We start from the raw sequence: 25,617 nt of genomic DNA on the forward strand, positions 1-25,617 counted from the left end.
GATGAGTAGGGCAAAATAGAATGCAATAATTCATAGAGATACTTAAGGACAGAGTGAGCATCTGATAAGAAGAGGTCCTGGCTGTGCTTGAAGCAGCAAACTGACAATCTTTTCCACTTAGTTGTATATGACTTTCTGGTGGTAGGCTTTCTGGCTTCCTGTAGAACCTGAACCACTTCCTCAGAGAAATGGGTGTCTCTTAGGGATCAAAACCCTATCATCCACAGAGTGAGACAGAGAGGCTAGATTTGGGTGGAGAACCAAACCTTGCCGTTCAGTGACCAGATTTGTTTGCAACAGAATTTTCCAACACTTTCCCTTAGACAGGTAGAGCAGGAGAGGAAACCAATGCTGACCAGAAAGTGCCCAGGAGTAGGAGTTTTGGAGCTTCTTTTTCAACTTTTAGAAGGACTTCTGGAAGTAGTAGCAGAAGAAGGAAAGCATACAGGAATTTCCCCAACCATTGGAAAGATAAGGCATCTGTCCTCCAAGATAAGGGAGAAGCTGGTGGTTTTCTGGTGAAGCAAACATGTCTATTTGTGGTGTTTACTACTAATCCCTGATTGTTTTGAAGACTTGTTTGTTCAGGGTCCATTCATGAGAGTCCTTGAAGGACCTGCTTAAGGAGACTGCCAGTACATTCCCCTGTGAGGGAATGTATGTAATGGTCACAGTCATGCCCATTTGTGTGGCTAGGTGCTATGCCTCCTTTGCTAACTTGCACGGCAGGTAAGATCTTGTGACCCCCCCCCCCCGTTAGTTCAGATACCACATAAATGTAGTGTTGTCGTTGTGCACCCCTAGTGTGCCTGGTTTCCACAGATGGAAGAACATCTACAGTCCTTGCAGAAGGGCTTTCATTTCTTTCAAGTTGATGTGTTCTTTCAGGAGTGGGCAAGGACATTTTCCCTGCACACGGTGGGATCCTTTTCAAGCCCCCATGTTCTGTCCGAGGTATCCATTTGAAGAACTTGGTTGGGTGGGACTAGGGGTGAAAGGAAGACCCAGTTTGAGCATGACCTGCTTCTCACACCAGAGTAGCTCCTTTTTAAAACAAGTCAAGACAGGGATCAGGGTATCCAGAGGGTGAGAATTTTGAGACCTCACTAATTTCAGGTATCACTGAATTTTCCACAAAGGTAGTCTGACCAGATAAAGCATTGGGATTGCAGCTGCTTTGAAACCCAAGGCCCTGAGTATCTCCCTTGCTGTGCAGTGAGAAACTGAGTACAGGTTTCTGAAAAAGGTGGCCAGTCTGTGAATTTTTTCCTGAGGAAGAAAGGCAAGCATTCTGGGTGTGTCTAGTCTGCAACCCAGAATTAAAGGTCCTGATTGGGAATGAGATGGGATTTTTTGAAAATGATTGTGAATGCTAGGATGGACAGGAGATGTACAGTGTAATATCCATCCTCAAGGAGGAAGGCTATGGAGAAATCTTGGATTAGTAGGTCCCCCAGGTAAGGGAAAATATTAATTCTTCGTGTGCAGCAGAATGCCAACACTACAGCTAGGCATTTTGTCAAGACTCTTACTGCCAAAGAAAAACCAAAGGGCAAAGGAGTAAACTGAAAATGTGATGACCATAGGAAAAATCTGAGAAATTTCTTGCAAGGAGGTCAAATTAGGATGTTAAGGTAGGCATTCTTTAGGTCTAGTGATATGAGAAAGCCATGAGGAAGAATGAAAAGCAGAAAGGTGTGCAATGACAGCATTTTGAAAGTGTATCTTTAGAAAGGTGATTAGAAGAAAAAGATCCAGAATAGATCTCCATTGTCCTTCCTTCCTTCCTTGCCACCAGAAGCATTCTGGAATAGAATGCTTTTCCTATGAAGGAGGGTGGAATTCTTTCTATAGAGTCTTGATCTAGTAAGTCTTGAATGACAGGGTCAAGCAAAGGGAGCTAGTTGAGTGGTGGAAGAGGCAGGCCCCGTTAGGGATGGGATGCTTTCCCATGATATGGCATAGCCTTCTTTGATGACAGTCGAAAGCAGTTGTCTGTAGTTACCATTTCCCAGAAAGGGAGAGACAGAGATAGCTTTTTTGAAAGACGGGTAGAGGGTTTGAGATGGGGAGAGGTATAATTGGGAAGGTAGTCACAGCTTTTGCTTCTGAATGTAGGCCTCCACAAAGGAGATTCCCTATGTGTCTTGTCTGAAAACCTCTTTCTTGGTGTTTTTCTTTGTTTGTGAGTGGACCTACGGTCCATCTTAACAAAAGATGTGGGCTTGGCTTAAGGATCCCACCAGTACATTCTCCTGTGATGGTAAAATTTACCTAAAGCCCTTTGTATTCTTGCCTTGCTCTTGCAGGGCTTTTAAAGAGTTTTGCAGCTTTTGGGACAAACAAAAGATCTTTGTTTAGGGGTAAATCTAGGATTTTAGATTTGAAGTCCTCAATATGAGAGTCAGGAGAGAGGGAGTCCCCGGCTTCCAAGGAAAGTTGTTCTGTGGAACGCATTTATGAGGAATAGTCCAGGGAATTATCAGTATCCACATCATGTGATTCCTCAGAGGAAGGGGAATATTTTTTAAACACCTTTATTAAATTATCACATACATTAATGGGAAAGAAAACAAACCCTTTTATCATTTTCCATTTAAGTACAATATATATCACATATATTTTCTTTGCTAACATTATCAGTCCAGCATTACAAAAAAATGCTTAATTATTACCTTCCCTCAAATCTCACTCCTCTTCCTGAACTTTATCATGCATGTATTGTTCCTCCCGTTTCCATTTACTTCTGTGTAATTTGTTCTTCCCTTTTCTAAAGATCCCTCTTCTAGTTCTCTTGCTATCCATATCCATATCAACTTATCCCACTTGACTCTTACCCTTTTTCCCTCCCAAATAAATTCCTTCAATCCTTTTTTAATAATTGCCCATAACTTCTCCTTATAATACTCAACAACTCAGATACAGTTGGTGTAGACTTTGATTTCCATTTTCTAGCAACTGTTTTTTTGGCAGCCAACAGAAGACTTTAAAAAGCCTTACTATGTCAAGGCAATTCAGATCCTGAATCCCAGTTTAAAAGAACCATCTCCTTACTTACAGCCATTTGTTCACCAAATATTTCTAATAAAGTACTCTGTAGGGAACTTTTTAAAATCTGCCAACTCATTATACTTCCAAAACATATGTTCCCAGTTATCTATTTCTTCTCCATCAGACCTCCAACATCTGCTATCTACCTAAGGAAAAATTCTTTGAAGTCTGCTTGGGATATAAAAATACCTATGCAAACAATTCCAAGCAAAGATCCTAAACCTTCTGGACTTGGCTGCATACTTGAGAACCATATATATGTCTTCACATTGTTTTCTTGTAAATTGTTTTTACAGTCTCTCTTCCCAATTTTTCTAACCTCCTCTGACTGATTACTATACTTATCATGCAGTATTTTATATGCCCTACTAAATATACTCTTTTTTAACAGCTGCTTCTGTTCTAGAGTCCACTACAAACTCTGCTAGTGTAGATCTTTCACTCAAAAGTCTCCTATCCCTTTCTCTTTGCCTGTACTCTGAGACCAAGCCCTGCCAGTGAAGGCAGCCTCTAGCCTGCAATCCAAACGTGGCCTCATCCCCACTTTATTATATTTCCTGCTTGAGTTATTTGATACCAATATCTTGGTTGCTTTGCCAGGTTTCGCCAGTAAATTCCAACCCCTCGTGACTATTGTTCTGTACCCTACTTGCAGTCATCCCTACTGGTAAAATCTCCTTTCTCCATTCTCATATTGGCTTAGTTTTTTAGAATAATTTCTGCTACTTTATGAATATAATATTCTGTATAGTTGCTATTATTCTCCTTTATGATCTGCATCCAAAATCACACTCTCTCTCTGTTTCTTGAACTTCTGCCTTGCTTCATCATCATCCCTTTCCACTATGAATTATAACTCCCTGTTTGTGTTATGTATCAGCCTTAATTGTGAAACTCTAAAATATCCCTTCAAATCAGGTAAACCTAAACCACCTTGTTTTATTGGAAGGATCAACTTATCCCACTTGACTCTTACCCTTTTTCCCTCCCAAATAAATTCCTTCAATCCTTTTTTAATTATTGCCCACAACTTCTCCTTGGGTTGATAAAAGTATGCCTGACCCGTATGCAAGACTACGGGAAATAAAAACATTTCCACTGTGTGTATCTTGCTATCCATATCCATAAATAAGAGTTTCCAGTTTCTCAATTTTTGTATTAACTTTTGTTTGTCTCTTCCCACATATCCTTAGCTGCCGTAACATAAACATTTTTAATCTATATTCCTAAATGCTTCATCTTATCTCCCCCATAAATAATGGTATTGCTGAACCAATTTGTGTGGGGGTACATAATTTATTGCTATAGTCTTTGTTTTATCTTCATTACTTTTACATCCCCAAAAGATAGAAATTGTCTCAGAATGTCCCACAACACTGAGATAACCTTTTCTGGATTTATCAGGTACAAAATAATATCTGCAAATAAAGAAAACTTTTCTTGATAACCATGCCAATTATATCCTTGTATTTCTGAGTCCCTTATATTCTTTTCCAATAGCTCCAAATATAAAGCAAATAAATGGGAAAGAGGGAAAACCTGCCTGTTTCCTCTGCTCAAACACAGCTTATCTGAGAGGAACCCTTCCACTTTTATTCTTGCCTTCGATCCTTGATATGTTTTTCTAATTAACCTTATTGTTGTATCAGGGAATTCAAATGTTTCCAATGCTCTACTCATACAATCCCAGCTTATTCTGTTTTTTCTATGCATCAAGACCCACCAACAACAGAGGTATTTTCTTACATTCTGCTTCCCTCTGGATCATCAATGTTCCATTAATGTTGTCAAATGTTTTCCTTCCCTCCACAAAACCAAACTGATCCATATCAAAGGAAGAGGGCGCTAGCGTGTGTTTTTGTGGTGTGGACTGTGACAACTGGGCCACAAAAGAAAAAGACTTCGGGGCCATTGTTGTTTTAAATAAATCATAGGAGAAATCAATCCATTATTTTTCTTTGGAAGCTGTAGGGAAGGTCACACACCTAGTTTTTTTTGCTTTTTCTTTTTTAGGAGTAATGTCTGCCTGAATGAATCTTGGAGATTTGGAACCTTTGTGAACTTCAGTAAGAGTGTCTGGGACATCTTCCCTGACTAGAATTTCAGGAACTCCAATGTGGACCCTCTGAAATAATGAGATGCCATTCATCAGAGGCATCCACAGCCTGCAAGGCCTCAGGAGCCATACTGGTCTATGACAAGGTCTTAGTAGCTGGCAACTGAAAAGGTATCTGATGTACTGTAGGTTCTGCAACCTCAGCATGTGTGTCTGGCAGAGATGTTAGACTGCAAATCACGTTGTGGTCTGTTGAGTTTCTTCTTTGGTGGAAGGGCAAATTCAGATGTTGGGGATTCTGCCATTTTGGCTTGGGCCAAGTGTTTTAGATGCTTAGTTTCAATTAATGCATTAAGGGAAGAAAGCCTCAACATACGGACTTTTGGAACAGATAACTGGCATATTATGCAGGTTTTGTAGTTGTGTTCTGGGCCTAAACAAAAAAGGCACTTGGTGTGCAAATCCTTGTACAGGATCTGTGTACCGCATTCACACTTACCCCTCCTAGCTGACATCTAACAAAAATGATCTACACAAATCAATAATACAAAAAAGGAAGGTTCCCCAATGGGGCAGTTATCTGAAACATGAAAAAGTGAAGTAACAGTACCAATGACCCAACATAGATTAGTCCAACAAATACACGACCTGCATTCAGGCTGGCAACGAGACAGCCTTGGGTCCTCATACATACACAAACCTATATACCCCAATGCATATGAGATGAGATGAGATTACATCTTGTATGTACACCCTTGGGAAGGTAAAGCTTTGGTACCCCAGTCGGATGTCAGCGGACTGAAAATCCACGTTAAGAATACTGCAACACTGATTTCAGTCAGGACATCCTTAATTGCATCTTCTGAAAAATGATGCCTGAAAAGAATCAGAACCAGTCATTCACAAGCTTAGGTTTAGGGACGACAGACTAGGCTGTAGTAGTGATCCTCTTTGCTGTGTGATGAGAGCTGTCTTGTGTGGTACTCTGTACTGCTTGCCCTTGGCTAGATGATAAAGAAAAAGGAACCAGTGCTGTCTTGGGCGAAAGGGGCCCAACAGTAATAGTTTTGTTTTTTCATTTTGGATCTTTAGAAGAACCCTTGGAAAAAGAGGTAATAGAGGGAAAGCATGGAGAAACTTCGCTGTCCAGTGAAAGGAGAAGGCATCTGTCCTCCAGGCTGAGGGGCAAGGATTTTAGTACAAAAGAGGGTGAGCTGTTCATTGCTCCCTGAAGCAAATTAATCTATCTGATGTGTTCCCAATGATGAAGGACGTCCAGGAAGACTTGTCTGTTCATGGGCCACCTGAGGGCCCTCCAAGGCCCTACATGATAAGTCTGGCAGCACACACTGTCCTGTAATGGGATGTATATAGCAAGTAGGGACATGCTCTTCTAGGTAGCAAGGTCCTAGGCCCTCTGTGCTAGTCTGCAGAGTTGGTATAATCTTATGTCTCCATGCTTGTTTATGCACCACATGACTGCTGTGCTGTCTGAATACTCACAGAGAACCTGGTTTCCAGACATGTGAGAAAACCTGAAGGGCTTGGATGAGGGCCCTCACCTCTTTCAGGTTAATGTGTTATTTTTTTTTTGAGTTTGGTATGCCATCTGTCCTGAACTCTGCGGGTGCCTGTCCAGGGCCCCCAGGCTTTGTCTGAGGCAGAATTTCACTTGGTCTGCCCACCATGAGAGCTCCTTTCTGAGAAAAGGTATGAGAGAAATTACTATGTCTAGAGAGTGAGAGCATTGGGCCAGTACTGTTTTCAGGTACCACTGAATTTTCCTCATATTCAGCCTGGCTAGGGGGAGCAATGGGATAGTTGCTTTCATGAATCCTAGGGATCTTAGGCTTTCCCTGGTTGAGCATCAATCAAGGGAGTAAAGGCTGTGAAAGTAAGCTGTAAGGTTCTGCACTTTTTCCTGAGGCATGTAAGCCTGCATTCTTCTGGTGATAGATATGTAGCCCAGAAACACTAGGTCCTTAGTGGGATGGTGGGAAGACTTTGTAGCTGACAGAATCTGTGGAGAGGTAGCCTGGATTAGATCATCTAAGTAGGAGAAATCTGAATTCCAGAGTTTGGCAGAAGGCTGTCACTAGAGCTAGATGCTTTGTGAAAACACCTGGGAAAGCAGTAATCTGAAAGTGAGATGACCTAGTAAAAATATGAAGAATCTCCTGCAGGAGGGGTGAAGGTATGCATCATTTAGATCCTGAGAGACTAGGTATGCCTGTAGAAGTATGAAAGGCAGCAGAGTGTGCACGGAGAGCATTTTGAAGGTTGGCACTTTTAAGAAAGTGTTTACCATGGAGAGATCCAGTATGGGTCACCATTGCTCCTCTTTTCTTGGAGCTAGGAAGAGTCTGGAGAAAAAAAAACTTTCTACAACTTATGTAGGCACTGGTTTTATAGTGCCTTGTGCCTGTAATTCTTTGAGTGAGGGCAGTATCAGATGGACTTGGTTGTAGGGGATGGGGAGTACACCATTCCATGGAGAGAGCTCTTCCCAAGATATGGCTATAACTTTCTTTTTATAAAAAGCACCCAGTGGTCTATAGTGATCATTTCCCAGTTTAGATTGACTTTGACAGCCTTTTGGAGAGGGTTAGGACAGGACAGAGGGGTGGGGTGACCTGTAAATAGCCACAGTGATTTTTCCCTGAAGAGAGGCCTCCAAGATGTGGGATCCCTCTGTGGTTTCTCATAAATCTCTTTCTGGTGCCTTTGTATGCTTTTGAATAGGTCTGGAGTCCCTTCTAACAAAGGAATTGAGCTTGATTGAGTAACTCCTCTAGTATCTAGGCACAGAGGTTAGCAGGATATATCTACAGTCTGTCACTATTTTGCCATGCTGTTATAGAGCTTTAAATAAGTTGGCAGCTTGAGGACCAAACAAAACGTTCTTGTCTAAAAGAGAATCAACAGCTTAGGCTTGAAGTCTTCTGGCATAGTGATTATGTAGCCATGCATGCCTGCTAATACAACAGCCAGTAGCAGCTACTCTGGCAGAAGCCTCCATGGCATCATAACTACATTTTATACTGTATCTGGCTACCTAAGTAACCTGATTAAGCAAGAACAACATTTCTTGTTTGGAATCTGATTCCTGAGAATCCATCATATGGAGCTGAGTAAGGATAACAGACTCTTGGTCGTCTGGGTTTTGTATTAATAGCCCTAAATGCCAAAGTAGAGGTAGTATAAACCTTTTTCCCCCACCTATCCATGGCCCTACCGTCCTTGTCTGAGGGGGGGCACTGGCACTTGGGAGAAGTTTAGAAGGTTTATCAGAAGAGTGAGCAACTGCAGAAGGGTCTGCCACAGAATTCTTATACAAGAACTTAAGTTGATCTGGAACTTTGTAAAATCTGGCTGGCCTTTTCAGGGCAGGAGGTTGTGAATCAGGGATAGCAGAAGTAGGCTGGAAAGCTTCCAAGAAGGCTCCCAGAACTGGAGGGACAGAAGAAGGGGTAAGGATGTCTATTTCCAAGAGATTGCAATAACTTTTCTGGACCTCTGTAATCTGTCTATACAGCTACTCAAAATGTTTCATCATGTTTATAATTGTTTTCCCAAATGAAACTTCCTCAACAGGAGAGTTAGGGGAGATGGAGTCTTCATCATCAGGAATGAAGGAAGGAATTTAACGAGGGGTGAGGATTTCAGAGGAGAAGGCCAGCGAACAATCAGAGTCAGAGGCATCTTCATCTTCAGACGAAGATAAAGCCACAGTAGATTATGAGGTGTTGGAGGACGGTGGCTTCAGGGTCACTATGGCCTTAAGCAGGCCTTGAGAAAAGTCCATCCATTCCCTTTCCCTTGATAGGGGAGGAGAACAGTCATGCTTAATTTTTTTGTCACTTCTTCTCTGGTGTGATGTCCATCTGAACCAAGCACGCCATTTCACATCCCTAACTTACCTTGATTAACTTAGCAGGGATCTCTTCCCTAACTAGAGTCTGTGGGATGCCTTATGGACCCTCTGAAATGATGATCTGTGGTCCACCCTCTCCACAGGCATACTTTCCTCCATTGTAAGGCCCATGGATTCCATACCAGCCTTCAGCAGGGTTGATGTAGTGAGAATGAGAAGTGGAATTGGACATACTGTGAGCTCTGGAACCTCAGCAGGTGTGTCGAAATCAAAGTGGGTAGACTGAGTATCCAGCCTAAGCCTTCTGAGCTTTTTCCTTGTGCAATGGAGGTACATCTGGATAAGTGGGTCCGCCATCTTGGAATGGGCCAAAAGCCTCAGATGTTGCTCACACTGTCTTTGACAAAAAGGATTGGCAAATGGAACAGGCCTTTTAGCCATGTTCCGCTCCAAGGAGGAAGAGACAATGGGTGAAGATCTTTGTCCGGGATTTACTTACCACACTTGCACTTACCCCTCCTAGCTGACAACTAATACAGATATAAAAAAACAATTTAGGCAGGTAAAGAAAGATTCCCCATTGAGGCACTTACCTGTTTTTTAAGGAGCTATGGCACCAATGACCAAATTATTATCAGTTCAACAGATATGTGACCTGCGTTCAGGCTGGCAGCAATATAGTCTATGAGACCCTCCTAGTTGACCAGTTACTCTCTCAGGGGTCATCAGACTGCTGGCTTGGAGACAGTTTGAGGATCTATGCTTGTACATCTGCCTATACACCCCTATGCTTGGGAGTTGAGGCCACATGAATGCGTGACCCTGGGAACATTAAGCTTTGGTATTCCAGCTGGACTGCTGGATGTCAGCAGTGATAACCCTATTTGTTTGGAATATTTATTATTATTTATTTATTGCATTTGTTTACCGGGAAAATCCACTGGGCCAACATGAACCCATTTTCAGTGGAGGCCCGGGGAGAAAAACTCCATATAAGTAAATAAAGTTTACATTTTTAAACAAATATAAATGTACAATTTCTTCGGCAGATTCAAAGAATTAAACATAAATTTTTATGGTAGTATAGAAATAACCTTGAAAAGTATTTACAGTCATATTTAGGCCATAGTAGTTACATGAAGAGGAGACAAACATTTCATATATACAAGTATTAACATTCACACAAGTGTAGTGGAGGGAAACATTTAAAATATACAAGTATTAATACTCGCACAAGTGTAGTGGAGCAACAATATTAGGTAAGGCAGTAGAACTAGTTATGTTGACTACATATTAGCATCCAATAAGCGGGAGTGATAAGAGGGGAGAAAGGGGAAGAAACAGATGTTATTTTTGGCATGGGCATAACCATCAGGAAGAGAGGTGTTGTCTAAGGGATTTTTAAAGAGAGCAGGCATTGGGATGGAGGTTATTGAGGTAGGGAGGTTATTCCAAAGTTTAGAGGTAGTGAAGGAATGGAGATTTGACCAGCTGGCAGTTGGGGTTTTTCAACCTTCAGTAGTATTTTGTTTTCTGATCTAAGGGGTCTGTTTGGATGATACAGAGTTAATATGGAGGAGAGAGATGGACAGGCTTTTGATCTACATATTATTTTATGAGCTGTAGTTAAATGGAGGTAGTTGAGATAGAGTGGGAGTTCTAGCCAGTTATGTTGATGCAGAAAAGTACAGTGATGTGAAGAGGCTCTAGCATTTGTTGCAAATCTGGCTACTTTATTGTAGCATATGTCAAGCTTAGTTTTAAGTGAAGAGTGTAGGTTTGTGAGGATGGGGGCACCATATAGGAGGGATGGGAGAAGATAGGCTGAGGCTAGAGTCTTTTTAGTATCATTATTGAGGTAATAGCTATGTCTATAGAGGGTGCCTAGTTTCTGGTGAGCTTTTTTAATGTTATTGAGTATGTGGAGATCGAATGTTAGGGATTCATCAATAGTGACTCCTAGCAGTTTAGTATTGGAGACTACTTCTATGGTAGTGTTATTTTGGGAGTGGATAGAGAATTCAGCCCTGTTTAGGGGGGTTGTTTTTTTTTGGTAGTGAATAGGATCAGCTTGGTCTTGTTTAGGATGAGAGTGAGGTGATTTCTTGACATCCATTTTTCAGTGGATGTGAAGGCATTTTGTGTTAGTAGAAGAAGTTCAGAAGGGGTTTTAGCAGTGAAAATGATTGTCGAGTCATCAGAGTATTGTATTATGTCTGCATGGGATAGTGAGTTATGGAAGTTGTTGATGAATAAGTTGAATAGAAGGGGGCCCAATATGGAGCCTTGGGGAACACCTGTGGAGACATTTAGGAAGGTGGAGAAGGACTGTAGCCATTTGGTTGACTGGTATCTGTCAGAGAGATAGCTAGAGAACCACTTCAGGGTTGAGGGCGAGACACCTAGATCATTGAGTTTAGACAGCAAAATGGGATGAGAAATAGTATCAAATGCCTTTGAAAGGTCAAGGAAGAGTGAAGAGATGATCTGACCAGTATCACATGCTCGATTAACTTTATCTACAAAGGAAATGATAGCTGTGTTTGTGCTATGGCCAGGTCTAAAGCCATGTTGGGTTGGGGTAAGGATATGGTTGTTAATTAAGTGGTTGAGAAGTTGGGTATGAACACATTTTTCTAGTATTTTAGAGATTGGGGAGAGAATGGCTATGGGCCGAAAGTTGGAGATGTCAGAAGTTTTGCCACATTTGTGTAGAGGAAGAATATAAGCTTTCTTCCAGATATTAGGAACATAGGATTCTTGGATCAATCTATTGATTAGTATGCTAATGAGGTAAAAGATGGAATTAGCACTAATTTTTAGAAATTCAGTAGGTAGATTGTCAGGGGCACAGGAGCAAGGTTTGAGTTTTAGAAGGAGTTTCTTTATGGTGCTTGTAGGTATGAGAGAGAAAGAAAAATTAGGTAGAGAGTAAGGTTTAGAATGAGTAGTTTGCAGGCAAAGGGGGTTTGGGTTTGCTGGGGGAGAAAGTAGTGATCAGTTTGGCAATGGTATCGATGAAATATGAGTTAAAGAGAGAGGCTATCTCAGAAGGGGTTTTATCAGGGTGAGGACAAGGGTTAGAACCAGGATGAATAAGGGAATTTATTGATCCCCAGAATTTCTGTGTATTTAGCCTGTGCTGGTGCTGTAGCTTGTGGAAGTAGTCTTTTTTATCTTTGGTAACCTGTCTTTTGGCATTATTACGTAGTTGTTTGAACAGTACCAGGTCAGCTGGGTTTTTATGTTTCTGCCATGTTCTACAAGTTTTGTCTCGAGAGGACATGATTTACTTAGTGGATTTTGTGAGCCAAGTTGCATGGTTAGTCTTGACTCTTTTAATTCTGGGTGGAGCTATACTGTCTAAGATTTTGTGAAATGTTGAATTAAATAATTCAACTGCATCATCGAGGGGTATGGTATTTAAAGGAGCGCAGTTTGTGTGACTTAAGATTTCATCTAGAGTTTTTGGAGAGAAATGGGGATAGGTCTCTTGTCTGTTTTAGGTGGTGGTTACTGGCAGCTGTGGTTGTTTTACGAATGACGAAGACTGGTAATTGGTCGCTGATACTATTAGGTAATGTTTCAAAGGTGGAGATTTTATTTGGGTTAGACACAAGGATCCAATCTAAGGTTGAGCCTTGTGTCATTTTATTGTTGGGTCTGGTTATGTCAGAAATGAGCTGGGTATAGTTGAATAGGTTTATGCTAGAGGGGAGGTTTGGATTGGTGATATCTATCCAGTTTATGCTTACATCCCCTAATATGATGGTTTTGTTATGAATATTTTTGGATGACCAAGCAAGAATCTCCTCAAGAATGGGGATGTTATCACCTGGGGGAATGTATAGAACTATGATGCAGGGGGTTTATGGTTTTTAAGTTTTAATAGGGTAATTAAAAGTTCAGTGGAGGAGAACTGTGGAATAGGTTTTGAGTAGGGGACTATGGCATAGATGTTTGGATATATTAATGCGACACTGCTGCCTTTTTTGTGTGGTCTGTCATTCCTGAGGCATGAATAGTTGGGTGGTAGGAATTCTGTATTATTGATGGTTGGTTTTAACCATGTCTCAGTTATAGCAGTGAAATCTGGTTTGATTAGGTTTAACCATGCATGCAACAATTATCTCAGTCAGGACATCAGAAATTGTGAGTCAACAGATTCACCATATCAGCCACCTCAATGAATATGGCACCATTAATCACCAGTTCACCACACTGCTATATGCTGCCCTTGAGGTTTCTGACATAGTTGAAGAAGACCTTATGGCCTTATGGTTGTCTTTTGCCTGAGAGGCTATCTTAACCTTAAAACTGGCAATTTTGGGACTTACTCAGCAATCTTAGTTGCCTGTTTAGTTTGATGAAAGACTTTTTATCTTTATGGGATGCTGGATTCTGACACCACCTTAGGAAGAAAGGATAGGATGGGTTGGTTCTTAATGCTACACTATCTCTATGGAAAATTAAATAAGGAGGCTTAGAAGATTAATGTTCATAGGCTCTTTGAGCAGAGGTTATAGCTACCAGAAACATAGTTTTCCAGGTTAAAAATTTTAGTTCACACTTTGCTGATGGTTCAAATGGAGAAAAAGCTTGTAAAACTAAATTTAAATCCCATGGTTGGATCTTTAGAAAAATGGGGTCTAATAAGAAAGTTACCTCTTATAAAGGTCTTACAACGTTTTGAAGAAGCTAAAGTGGCATAGTTAACTCCTATATGAGAATTAGAAATGGCAGCTAGTTGTACTTTAATAGTCAAGGAGCTAGCCCATTCATTAAAAATTTTAGTCAAAAACTCAAGAACTTTATGTACTGGTGCTGAAAAAGGGTTAGTGTCTTTCCGTTGTGCCCAAAACACAAATCTTTTCCATTTACTTCCATGAATCTTCCTAGAGGAAGCTTTATGGGAAGATAAAAAATGTGACAGACAGGAGAAGACAGCCTGGATTGGCTTATCATCAATGGAAGTGGAAAAAACATGCGGTCAGCCTCAGGCCTAAAATGTCAACGTGAATCATATCTGTCAGTTGAGACAGGAGCTCTGGAACTGGATCCAGAATCCATGGAGGGTGAATTGATGAAGCCAAAGAAAGGGGAACCAAATCTAATGAGGCCAATAAGGGGCAATGAAGGTGACTTTGCTCTTCAATCAAGTTGCTTTCTGGAGAAACTTGGGGATTAGAGGGGTTGGAGGTAAGCATTAGAGGAGACTGGGGGGGATCACGGAAAAGAACCTGCTGCACTTGTTGAGGGGAGATGCAAAGAGGTTGCAGCAAGGTTGACCCCATTGGCAGAAAATCTTTTTTGCCACTTTTATGTTGAGAGACCACTTCTAAGGCAATAAAATGGACCTGCTCAACTTGTCTGCTATCACGGTGGATCTTCCTGGAAAGTGCATTGCTATCAGAAAATGAATGGATGAGATCGCCCATTGCCACACTCTGACAGCTTCTTGACATAAGGGGTAAGATCTGGATCCTCCTTTTTTGCTGATGTACCATATGACTGACATACTGTCCATCTGTATCTCAATAGTCCCGGAGAGTCTTGAAAGGTCTACAATGCTAGGAGTACTGCTCTCATTTTTGACACTGATATGCGTATTGGTCTCTTCGGGGAACCATGTGCCTTGGACTGCTTGGGCTGTCTTTTCCAAGAAGTCCCCCCCCCCCCCATCATGGCTTTGGGCTGAGGAATAATGAAAGGATGGCCTTCTAATACCTGATCTAAGCGAATCCACCAGAAAAGGTTCTTTTTGCATGCTTGAGTTATGCTGATCTGGGTGGACATAGGTTGGTGTAACATAGATTACAGAACTACAAGGGTCCACTGAAGAATTCTCATATGGTATCTTACTAATGGAACCAGAACTATCGCAGCAGACACTGACCCCAAGGCATTGTAGAATTAATAGAGTTGACAGAGAAGAATTTTGAATTATCTTTTTAACTTGAAATCAAACAGTTTGTAACCTTGGTAAGGGAAAGGACACTGTCACTGATACTGCACTGAACAAGGCCCCTAGGAACTCTAATGTCTCATATGGTTCTAGCTGAGATTTGTTGTGATTGACTGCTATTCCTAGATGAGAGCAAAGCTGGAGTACATACTATCATGCCTTTATCAGAAGATGCCTGGTCGGAGCTGTTATGAGCCAGTAGTCTAAGTACAGAAACACCCGGAATCCATGCAGTCTCATGCCATGCATTTGGTGAACACCCTGGTGGCTGTGGTGATGCCAAAAGACAAGACTCTGTATTGATAGGTACCTCCTGGATCATCTGGTAATTTTTATGTGATAGCACGCATCTTGAAGATTTATTGAGCACAACCAGTCATCCTTGTGCAGGAAGGGCAAAACAGACTGAATCATGACCATCCACAACTTTGTACACTGAACTGATTTGTTCAGATTGCTGAGATCCATAATTAGTCTTCAGCCCTGTTTTCTTTGACACTGAAAAGAATCTTGAGTAAGTTCTGGACTCCTTCTGATCGGGGGGACCTCTAAGAAGACTTTTTTGTAGCAGCACTTTTTTATTTCTAGAGTTGCTGCTTTCTCCTGACTGAGTGGAACGTCAGGCATTTTGTTAACTGTTAGTGGTTGGAGGTATAGAAAAAGGTATTATATAACTCTGGAAATAATCCTCTGCACCCATGTATCTTTTGTAATGACTAGCCAGGCTCTCTGGTGCAAGGATAGATGACCCCCAACTGCCTCCAGAGGTATACAATCAGGCCTGCTTTCAGAAGTACTGGTAGGGTCTGTCAGAGAAAGTACCTCTGGACCACTGGTTCTGCGGGCCTCCTCTGCCATGTGGGCATTGTGTTCCATTAGAGTTCCCCCTCTGCCTCTGAGGGAACTATCTCCATGTCGATCATGGAAAGGACCCAGGGACTTTCTGAACCACATTTTTCAACCACCCCATTGAATCCTAAAGAAGGTTCTTTGAGAAGTTGAAAAATGCATGCCCACTGCAAAGAGGGTCTTACCATCTTGCTCACATCCGGAGAGTGTGTCTTTCACTTTAGGAGCAAACAAAGAACTTCTGTCAAAGGGAGCACTGACGAAGGAAGACTTGAAGGGCTCCATGAAATCACACAGGTGCATCCAAGCATGTCTCCTAATGGAAATGCCTTAACCTGTCACCCTTGAGGTACCTTCAGCTGCATGTGAAATGAGTCTCATTGATGAATTTCTAATGGATTGTAGGGTAGCCACCTGTAAGGCAACAGAGCTCTATGCCTCAGAAGTAATGGTCCCAGAGAAGCATCTGGAAAGTTATTTAATCAAGTCCCTCTGAAATCTGGTAAAGTGAGCCAAATAATTCAGTGACCTAACTGCAAAGGCCGCTGAAGCATATACATGCTTCCCAAATTTATCCAACATCCTGGACTCCCTGTTAGGGGGATGGACAGATGAACTCTATTCCAAAAGTTCTTTCTTTGTTGACGTTGCTATGACCATGACATCTATTGGTACTCCTTTGCTCCAAAATTCTCTTCCTTTCAGTGGTGCAAGGATCCTTTCAGGTCTCTCAGGGATCAACTCAACAGTATCGGGTTCCTTCCACGCCCACCTAGAGATCAAATCAATGATCTCCTCAGCAGGCAGTCACCCAGGAGGCAGATGGGAGAGACCCAAAGGCTTCCAGGAATACCAATCCCTCTTGGGAAGGGTTATCAGTAGACCAACCACCCCTTTGCTTGAGGATCTCCAGGATGTCTTCAAAGAAGATGTCATCAGGTTGTAATCTTAGGACACCACCCTTCCCCTCATCAAAATTGGTACCTTCTGTAACTGACTCCTGAGGACAGTCTAAGTGCCTCCTCTTGCACTTTCTCTTTCTAGGGACTTCTTTGGTGGGATGTTCCAGAGAAGTATCAGAAGATATGAGTATACCCTGATGGGTAGCCTGCAGACTTTGGGCTGGCTGCCACTGTGGAGTAGAGTGTTGAGGCTCAAGGCACAAAGACATACAGGATTCAGAAGGAAGATCTGAGGGCAGTGGAATTGTCTGTCCTCTACAAGCAGAAAACACTCTCTCCACCACCTCAAAGACAGAATGCTCCAGGGAGGAGGAGACTGAAGAAGCTAAGAAGACATGCTTCTGGACCTTCGTCTCCCTTTGACCTAAAGGCAGCCTACCCGAGGCAGAGGTTGAAGCGGAGCTGTCAAATGCATAGGTTCCGAGGGGCAGGGATGACTCCAACAACTTTGGAGTCAACTCTAACATCTCAGATCCAACAATGACACTATGGCTCCAAAGTCATCTGGCTTATGCACTCGGAGAATATATCAGAGCTGAAGATAAAACAGTCTTTAGATCTGATGCAGACAGCTCCAGAAGACTTGGATTCATGGGCCCTGAAGCCAAGATTTAGCTTGAAGAAGGAGCCAAGACAGGTGGTGTAGCACTAGTAAAAGTCTCCGGACCTGAAGGGGTAGGAGCCAGAAGAACTCCCTTTGAATCTGTACTGAGAGAAACTTCCTTATCATTCTATCCACATCTGCTTTTGTTAGGCTCCTCAAAGAATGAGAAGAAGCCACTGAAGGGAACCTAGAATGGCAGCATCTCCCTAAAAAGCTGATGGCAGCCTGGAAGGAACAGGATTCAAAGAGGCCATAGGGAGTGGTTTCAGATCCAAAGGTATCGGATCTGATGAAACAGATCAGGCATCTGAGGCAGATGGATACAAAGATTTAGTCTTCAGATCCGACCATTTCAAAACTTTATGGGCTGGCTCCTTAGTAGGATCAGAAGACAGAGTGAAGGATCTAGAAGGGCCCGACAGCCACATTCTGGGCTCCTTTTTGTCTGATTTGGAGGTTTGAGCTCCAGATAATGACTCCAAGAAGGCAGAAGACCTTTCAAAATAAGCTTATTTTTTCAATCAACTAAGGCCCACAGATTAAAAGCTTTGGAAATATCACATGACACCTTTAAGTGTGCAGAGCCCAAGCAATAAACACAAGAGTCATGAGCATCCGATAGAGAGATCTTATGCCCACACTATTTACATTTTTTTTTAAACCAGAAGGTTTTTCAGTCATCCTAAAACAAGACAGTATAATACTAAGAAGTTTTTTTTTAATAGAAAAAAAAAAAACATTACCAACGATATAGAAATTACCAGAAGGGTAAAGGTAAAGTGGAGAAAAATACCAACAAGGGTAATTAAATTACACTAAGTAAAGTGTAGGCTAAGGGAGAAATAAATGTATATAGTAAAAAGAAAAAAAGATATCAAAAAAAAGAATAATATTTTTTTTACTTATCCAACCAGAAAACACTAAAGCTTGAGAGCTCACAGCAGCCACCTCCATATGCAAAGGCGGCAAATGAGATCTGGGGTAGGGGACTACAGCATTATAGATAAGGGAGGAGCTCAAGAGTTTCCTGTATCCACAAACTGTAAAAAGTGTCAAGAGTCTGATCTGAGGGTCTGATTTGAACCCACCTGAAGAGGAATGAATGAAAACTGACATCAGATTGTCTGTTTACCAGCATTTTGGCGAGATTGTTTATTCTGTTTCTTGTCACAATTAGATGAGGGAACATAGAATCCCTTGGTGAATTCAGAGAAGGAGAGGTGAAAAATCTGAAGATTTACTGAATCAGTTTACTTCTCTCATCACACTTTTTGATGACCTCTGTAGCAGAGGGTCAAAAAGTAAACCTCTCTATCCAAGGGATAATTCAAAATTTAATTTCTGACATATTCTGTGAGGTTCTGAGAATGCAGCTAAATACACCACCTTAAAACAGTACCAGTGGCAGCAGCCCTGGGAGTAGCATCTACATAGTTAAAACACATTTCAAACAATGACAGCAAAGACTAAACTACACAATGCAGACTTTTCCTCAAGAGGAAACTGAAGCCAAAACATCCTGACTGTGAAAGTATGAGGAAACTTTAACATATGAGCCTGACAGCTTAGTACGCTAAAATTTAATGTTGCAGAAGCATACACTTACCCCAAATGTATCAAAAGCTTTAGCAACCTTATCAGAAGGAGCAGGATTAAAATTAACAAAATGATTGGCAGCAGTTGGATTTACTAAACTACAGCTGTTGGGTCAGATCTGGGATTAGTGTATAAAGAGTTGAAACATTGAGGAACTTTATACAATCCTTCTGCTTTCTTGGAGTAATGATAAGCACATCCTCCAATGCTGAAAACAGGGGGATGGATGAAGATTATGGAAATTCCAGTTGTGGCAAATCATAATATTTTCTAAAGGACTAAGAAACCAGAGTGTTTTCCCATTGAAAACATTTATTCAGCCTGGAAATCATCTCAGAGAAAGTGAACACCTCACAGAGAGAATCAGATAACACATTCTCCTCAGAATCTGAATCAGAAACCTGAGGAGAAAAAACTGCATCTGTCCCATCACAATCCCTCTTGTGATTTAATTCTTGAACCTCTTTAGGGAAAGAGAAATCCTTTTTTCTTTTACCAGAAACCACCATAAAAGAAGGGTCAAAAGCCTCCATAAGACCCTGAGCTAAGTGCAAAAAATTACTCCTGTCCAGAGTACCTGACATAGGAGAAGATAAATGTTTAGTTTTCTGTCTCTTTTTGACAGGAAATTGGGGGAAATAGGCCTAGTATTACCAGCAACAGCTTCCCATAGATGGTCACAACATTTTGGCTAAGGAGGGGCACATTTCCTGCCCTTTCTCCACTGACTGACAAGAATGGTTCTCCTTTGCTCACTATGGGGACCCCAACAGCTGCAGAGGATGTGGCTAACCATCAGTCCTTGGTGTCTGTATGGATTACACCAGACAGCTCTGAAGAAAAAGATTAGTGGTCTGAGGAACCAGCTTTGGTCACAGCAGAGTCATCTACCTGTGGCTGAGGCAAATTACCATACCACTGTGTTGGCAAAGGCTGCTTGGCAATATTTTCTTTTTTGCAGCTGGAAGAAGGTTCAACCAATGGACCAGTTGTTTGTTCCATGGTTAAGCAAAAAATGGTGATTGATTCCTGGGAAAGTAGGAAAAGTAACTTTTCATATGAAAAAATACAGTAAAAAGAACTTTAAACACTTTCACCAGCCCTCAAATGTAAAATAAACACAGTTTCTCCACCAAAAAAGTAGTTGTAAACAACATTTAACAATGTTTTACCACAAAAGTAAAATAGAGTGCTCTCTAGTTTAAAAGTATATAAAAGTCAGGAGACAGTCAAGGAAAATGATTCTTCCTAGCTTAGAAGTACTTGTTTCTCATAAAAAGTTACTTTAAACAAGTAAAAATGTAACGTGGAAAGTTATCCCTGCAGGAAGCTTATCTGCTCAGCAATGGAACAGAGTTAGCCGACCAATGATCCATGAAAGCCCACACAGGAGCACTCTTCTTAGCAGCAGGAAAGCTGTGAAGGCCTTGGCACAAATACATGACTTTTAAGTCAGCTCACCACATGGTTTGGTGAAAGGAAGGTGCCCTGAAGCTGTGGAAGCAAGTCAGCTGTAATATCCTGTGCAGGATATAACCCATACAGGTAAGGCTACTGCAGCAATGATCGATGTTAAGAACATCTTCTGTGCAGCATGCTCAGAATGTCAAAAGATGCCTCCAATTCCTGGGTTCATAAGTCTGCTGATTCCTATGCCCCATTCAAGAGGATAGCATTATTAAAGTCTAATAATGGCTACTGATACATTCTAGTGATTACTGACTATGCTCCTAAGTTTCTTAAAGTAGCAAAACTGTGAAAATCTAATGGTAAGTCAATAGGCAACCAGCAAATGTTAACGTTTCTCCAGGTATAGGAACAGACATGGAAATGCTTATGGATTAGGGAACCTCATTTACTTCAGGGTAATGCACCAGCTTTGCCAGTGTTTTAAACTAAAGCAGTTAAGAACTTCACTGTACCAACATTGAACTGAAAGAACTGTGGAGTGCTTTACTAAAGATTTTATTTTCTCAACTGCCTTGTACAGCAAATCTAATACAACATACAACATCATACTGAAACTCTGTAAGGGGAGACTATAAGTACAGAATCCAGAGGAAAGCAATAAGTGAGGAAGTGAAAGGTTTTAAGTTAAGAGTTATTGAGAATCCCAAAGTGAATGGAACAATCTGACAATGTCAGTCCCTAAGCTGGACATCTCCCTAAGATTTTGTAAGGAGTTCAGGAAACTGAATGGAATATCAAAATTTAACACTTATCCAATGCTCAGAGTAGATGAGCACAAAGAGATGCCAGGCAAAGCAAGGTTTTTGACCACACTATATTTGACCAAGGGTGGCTGTAGATTTCCTTTACCAGAGAAGGTAAAGAAAAGACATAATTCTTCATTCCTGAAGGCCTTTTTCATTACAATCTTTGGGCCTCATGGAGCTACTGTTATTTTTCACAGGCTGAAGGATAACATTCTGAAACTTTAGAACAGGCATACACCTGTGTACCTCCATGACATAGTAATTTACTCAGAAAACTAAGAGTGACATTTAGCCAAAGTACCATGTGTGCTAAAATCTTTAAGACAGGCAGAGCTTACAAAAGTGAGCTTTGTATGACAAAGGCCAGATATTTAGGATGTGTGACTGAAGACGAGTAATTACACCCCAAACAAACAAAATACAAGCTGTCAAGAGCTGGTAAATAGCCAGTAACAAACATCAAGTGGAAAAAAATTGTGCCAACAGGCTTCTATAGAAAGTCTGTACCCACATTTGCTACCATAACCTGTCCTCTAACAGACCCTAAAAAAATACCCCCACCCAGATAAGGTGCACCACAGCAGCAGATATGGCTATATGCACTCTTGAGTAGCAAGGTCAAGGACACAAAAACTGTTGACAAGCTTACTACTTAAGCAATGAGTATCTGCAGGGTCAGAGGCTATAAGTCTGTAAAGGTGTGAAGTATTGAAGGGACTACTGGAATGCAGCTTAAAAAATTAAGAAAAATACAAACACTGACTTTTTACGCAAGACCACTACTTTAGAAGCTTTTCAAACTACAACATTTCTAAAGAATGGGACTGAAAAGCACTGCACATTCTGCTCACAGCGGTACATCTGTTGCTCGGTGTGTTATTTCTTTAAACAAGTCGCCGTCACACTGTATGATTGCTACATCAAGGCTGAAAGATTATCTAAATTAGCTTAAGAGTCTATGTTATTTACAGGAGAAAATGTTGTTACCACTACAGTGTTTCTCTCACTTCACTGTAATGGAAAATAACATCATGGTTTCTACGTGAAACAAATATATACTTCAGGAGCTAGAAGTACTACACTGTTAAATTTATAACTATAAATCAGCAAAGTTTTTTTTTTTTGTTCTGGACATAAACTTCACATCCAAAATGTATGTTTGATGGTCACGTAATTTACATGTAAGGCAGTAGTGATGGACTAAAGCAGCCAATAGCTACAACTGAAACAATGTCTTGGAAAGCTAACCAAAATTCTGAAATTAAACATGAAATGTACAAACTGCCATGCAAGATTACTAGACTGCTCAAATGATGAAATGAAATGGGGATAAAAGCAGTAACAACAAACACATACTTGCCCTTTTATGTTGTTGGTAATGTGATTAACAAGGTTAAAGAAATCGTATCCACTGGCTGAAATGCTTTGGATTCTGCTGTGGAAGACTGTCACAGGCTGTGCGGGAAAAATACCACAGTCCAGCAACTTAATACTGGCAAGATGCAGAGCAATACTGTTTGAATATATTTAGTTCATCATAATGGATCTGGTGAATATTCAATGTACATTCAAACTTACATTTTCCTTTTCTTACCTTCTGTCTTCCTTTTTCAGCTCTTTTGTTTTCTTGGACTCGTAGGAAAATGGTTATCTGTTCTCTATACAGCAAACAGTACTAAACATTATGGAATTATGCATTCAATGATTGATTGCATAAAGGTAGTTAATGCAAAAAAAAAATCCAGTCTATGCATAAATTTCGTGTTAAAATATAGTTAATAATACACCTATAAGACAGGACTCTCACAGTATCTATTTTCAAACATTAAAGGTTAATTTCAGTGCAGTGTTACAAACACTAACAACTGCTCTGTACAGAATCAGCTGTCTTGCAATGCAAAGCTGATCCGCATTTCGGAGTTTTACATGCCAGAGCTGTACAATATTGTTCTGAAACACCCACAAGTAAACATTTCAGAGAAATCTGGAGATTTAAAATATTGCTCTAAAGAAACCACACTCAAAACAGACTTTATCCTGCAAGCACTTATGTAATATGTTTTGTTATTGTTTGTGTTCAGTTTTGAAAACCATGAGAATTTCAAACGAAACATAGCTTCAAAATTTAAGAAAAGAACCTGTTGTCACAAGTCCAAGTGCAAGTCCTCGTCTCTTGTCAAAATATTGGCAGGTGATGGTCACTGTTGCGGAGTATGCCAAGCCAGCTCCAAGTCCTATTTAACATAAAGACAACATTGACAAAGACATATGTATACAGTTTTATTAAAATCAATGTACATTTATTAAGGAGAAAATGCAAAATTGCTTATTTTGACTTCAGTGCTTCTACACAATAAGAAGTAAATTTAAAGTTAAGTTCATGGATCATAAATTGCTGCACAACACTAATTACTGTTTCTCTGTGACAGCTCATATGCAACTACAGACAGCAAACTATAAATCTCAGTAAACCACAATCAAAGAACAGTTTTGCCTACAAAGCTGGTGCATTGGGATATCTCAGAAAATCAGCATTTTACTTGTTTAGGTGAAAGCACTGCTACACTACAGATCTCCCTAACCACAGATCACTCACTTTTTAAATAACGTTACTCCTTTCTGCTTTCCTTTGTGAGTACTTTGATGCAAAACATTCTGGAAAGTTGTGACACCATGGGGTAATGCCAGGCTAAAAAGCAAAGAATTGTAAAGCTAGGGGTAATACTAAGTTAAACATTTAATATACATTTTTCATTCTCTTATCTCTTTCTCATCTGCAACCACAGTGTTGTTCTTATGGCTATATGAATGTGTGGTTCTTGTCTTTCTGAATATCAAAGAACAGGGGATGCTTTTAAAGTGAGTTGGATCTCCAGATACCTTTTCTCCTTTTGTTAATGTAACAAACAAAGATGAAAGACCAGAAACTGTTCTGCTGGGATGTAATTGATATAATCTCTACTACACTTAATGTTTGCATGTCATTAACACACCAGGGTAGGTTCAAATGCACGCAAAGTGTAAGACACATGAACATAGGAATAGATGCACAATACAAAGCACGTGATAAGAGGAGCCGTAAGATACATATCCATATACACTTTTAAGTAGACATACGTAAAAGCTTCTGCTATCCTTTACAAGCAAGAAGGCCAGCCACAGTTAACACTTTATTAAAATCCACAGTTAAAGTGCTTTCATCCCTCGTGTGGGGACTTCTTCAGAAAAAATTAATAAAATCCACCCAGCACTTATATATAACCCTTAATATCATAATTAACAAACTACCAATCCATCAATTAAAATTTAAATCATAAATGCTAACTAAAAAACATTCTAAAACTATTAAAAACACGTTTTATTCCAACAAATTTTTCAATTTCAACACACAATTAATACTAACAGTTTTGTTAATACCAGGGTACTTTGTGGCATCTAACGTAAGTTGCCATTTTAACTCACATATATCCAAATGTTCATCTACCACCCTTCCCTGCAGACACCAGAAGTAATGGGGGGATACAGGTGCACAAGATCATGTCACAGAAATCTGAAGACATCATTCAGAGCAGAATGTACAGGATGGAAGCAGGGAACACAGACAGCAGATTGTAGGAACTAACTACTGCCTAGAAGTTTGAAAGATCCTTTTCAAAGACAGGGTTGTGGACCCATGGAATTGGCTACCATAAAAGGTGATGGACACTGAATCCACAGAGGCAGTCAAGAAGCCAAAAGGAAAGTAAAAAAAAGCATAAGGGGAAAGTATGGATGACGGGGGGGGGGGGGTAGAATGTTTAGCACTTAAAAAGGCAGACTACACAGGTTCATAGGTTCATAGATTCATACTAGGCTATCTGCCCAAGGGCATTTATAAGCCTAGCCCATAGTTATATGGCTTTCGCCACCCCTTTAGTTTGAATAAAAACTATGCCTATCATTTTGCTGTGCCTCTGTCAAGCAGTGACACTGAAGTAATCCCTGGGGTATATCTGCAATCTCCCATCCATTGGTCAAGATTCCTCTTGAACAAGGCCAGAGAGGTGCTCTGCCTCACATGTACCGGGCTCACTGTCTCCTTCTACTATTGAGGTCATGTAAATGTCTGGGGCTAGGATAATGCAGATATCTTTTTCATCTCCCAATGCTTTTTTAAGGAAGGTCAAATTAACTGACATCCTAAGCTAAGTACTACAGGAAGTAATAAGCTGAAAGCAGTTCTCATTAATATCCATTGCCTATACAAAAAAGGAAGATGCCTACAGGTCTACCAAGCCTTTGATGGAATCGGTGCATGTCATGCACAGAGAAATGGTTTAAAGACTTGTCCTGCATTCCACAAACACCTAGTTAAAATTCCTTCCACTAAATTCAGCCTGCTGAGTAAAGAGGTGGTGTACTCATTTTCATAAAACAATCTTTCAAAAGTAGGTTTGTAAAAGCA

General features: G+C 40.7%; 1 protein-coding gene across 1 annotated transcript in view; it reads right to left on the reverse strand.

Moving 5' to 3' along the window:
- The window catches only part of SLC16A9 (solute carrier family 16 member 9), a 453,874-nt gene that overhangs the window by 136,122 nt on the left and 292,135 nt on the right, over nucleotides 1-25,617 (reverse strand). The window contains exon 4 of the mRNA XM_044056398.1: nucleotides 23,312-23,407. Within this exon, the coding sequence (XP_043912333.1) occupies nucleotides 23,312-23,407 (96 nt within the window). The remainder of the gene's footprint in view (nucleotides 1-23,311; nucleotides 23,408-25,617) is intronic.

Source organism: Protopterus annectens, chromosome 14.part0 (genome assembly GCF_019279795.1).
Source record: "Protopterus annectens isolate FY-2018-M chromosome 14.part0, PAN1.0, whole genome shotgun sequence".
Classification (NCBI taxonomy): Eukaryota; Metazoa; Chordata; order Ceratodontiformes; family Protopteridae; genus Protopterus; species Protopterus annectens.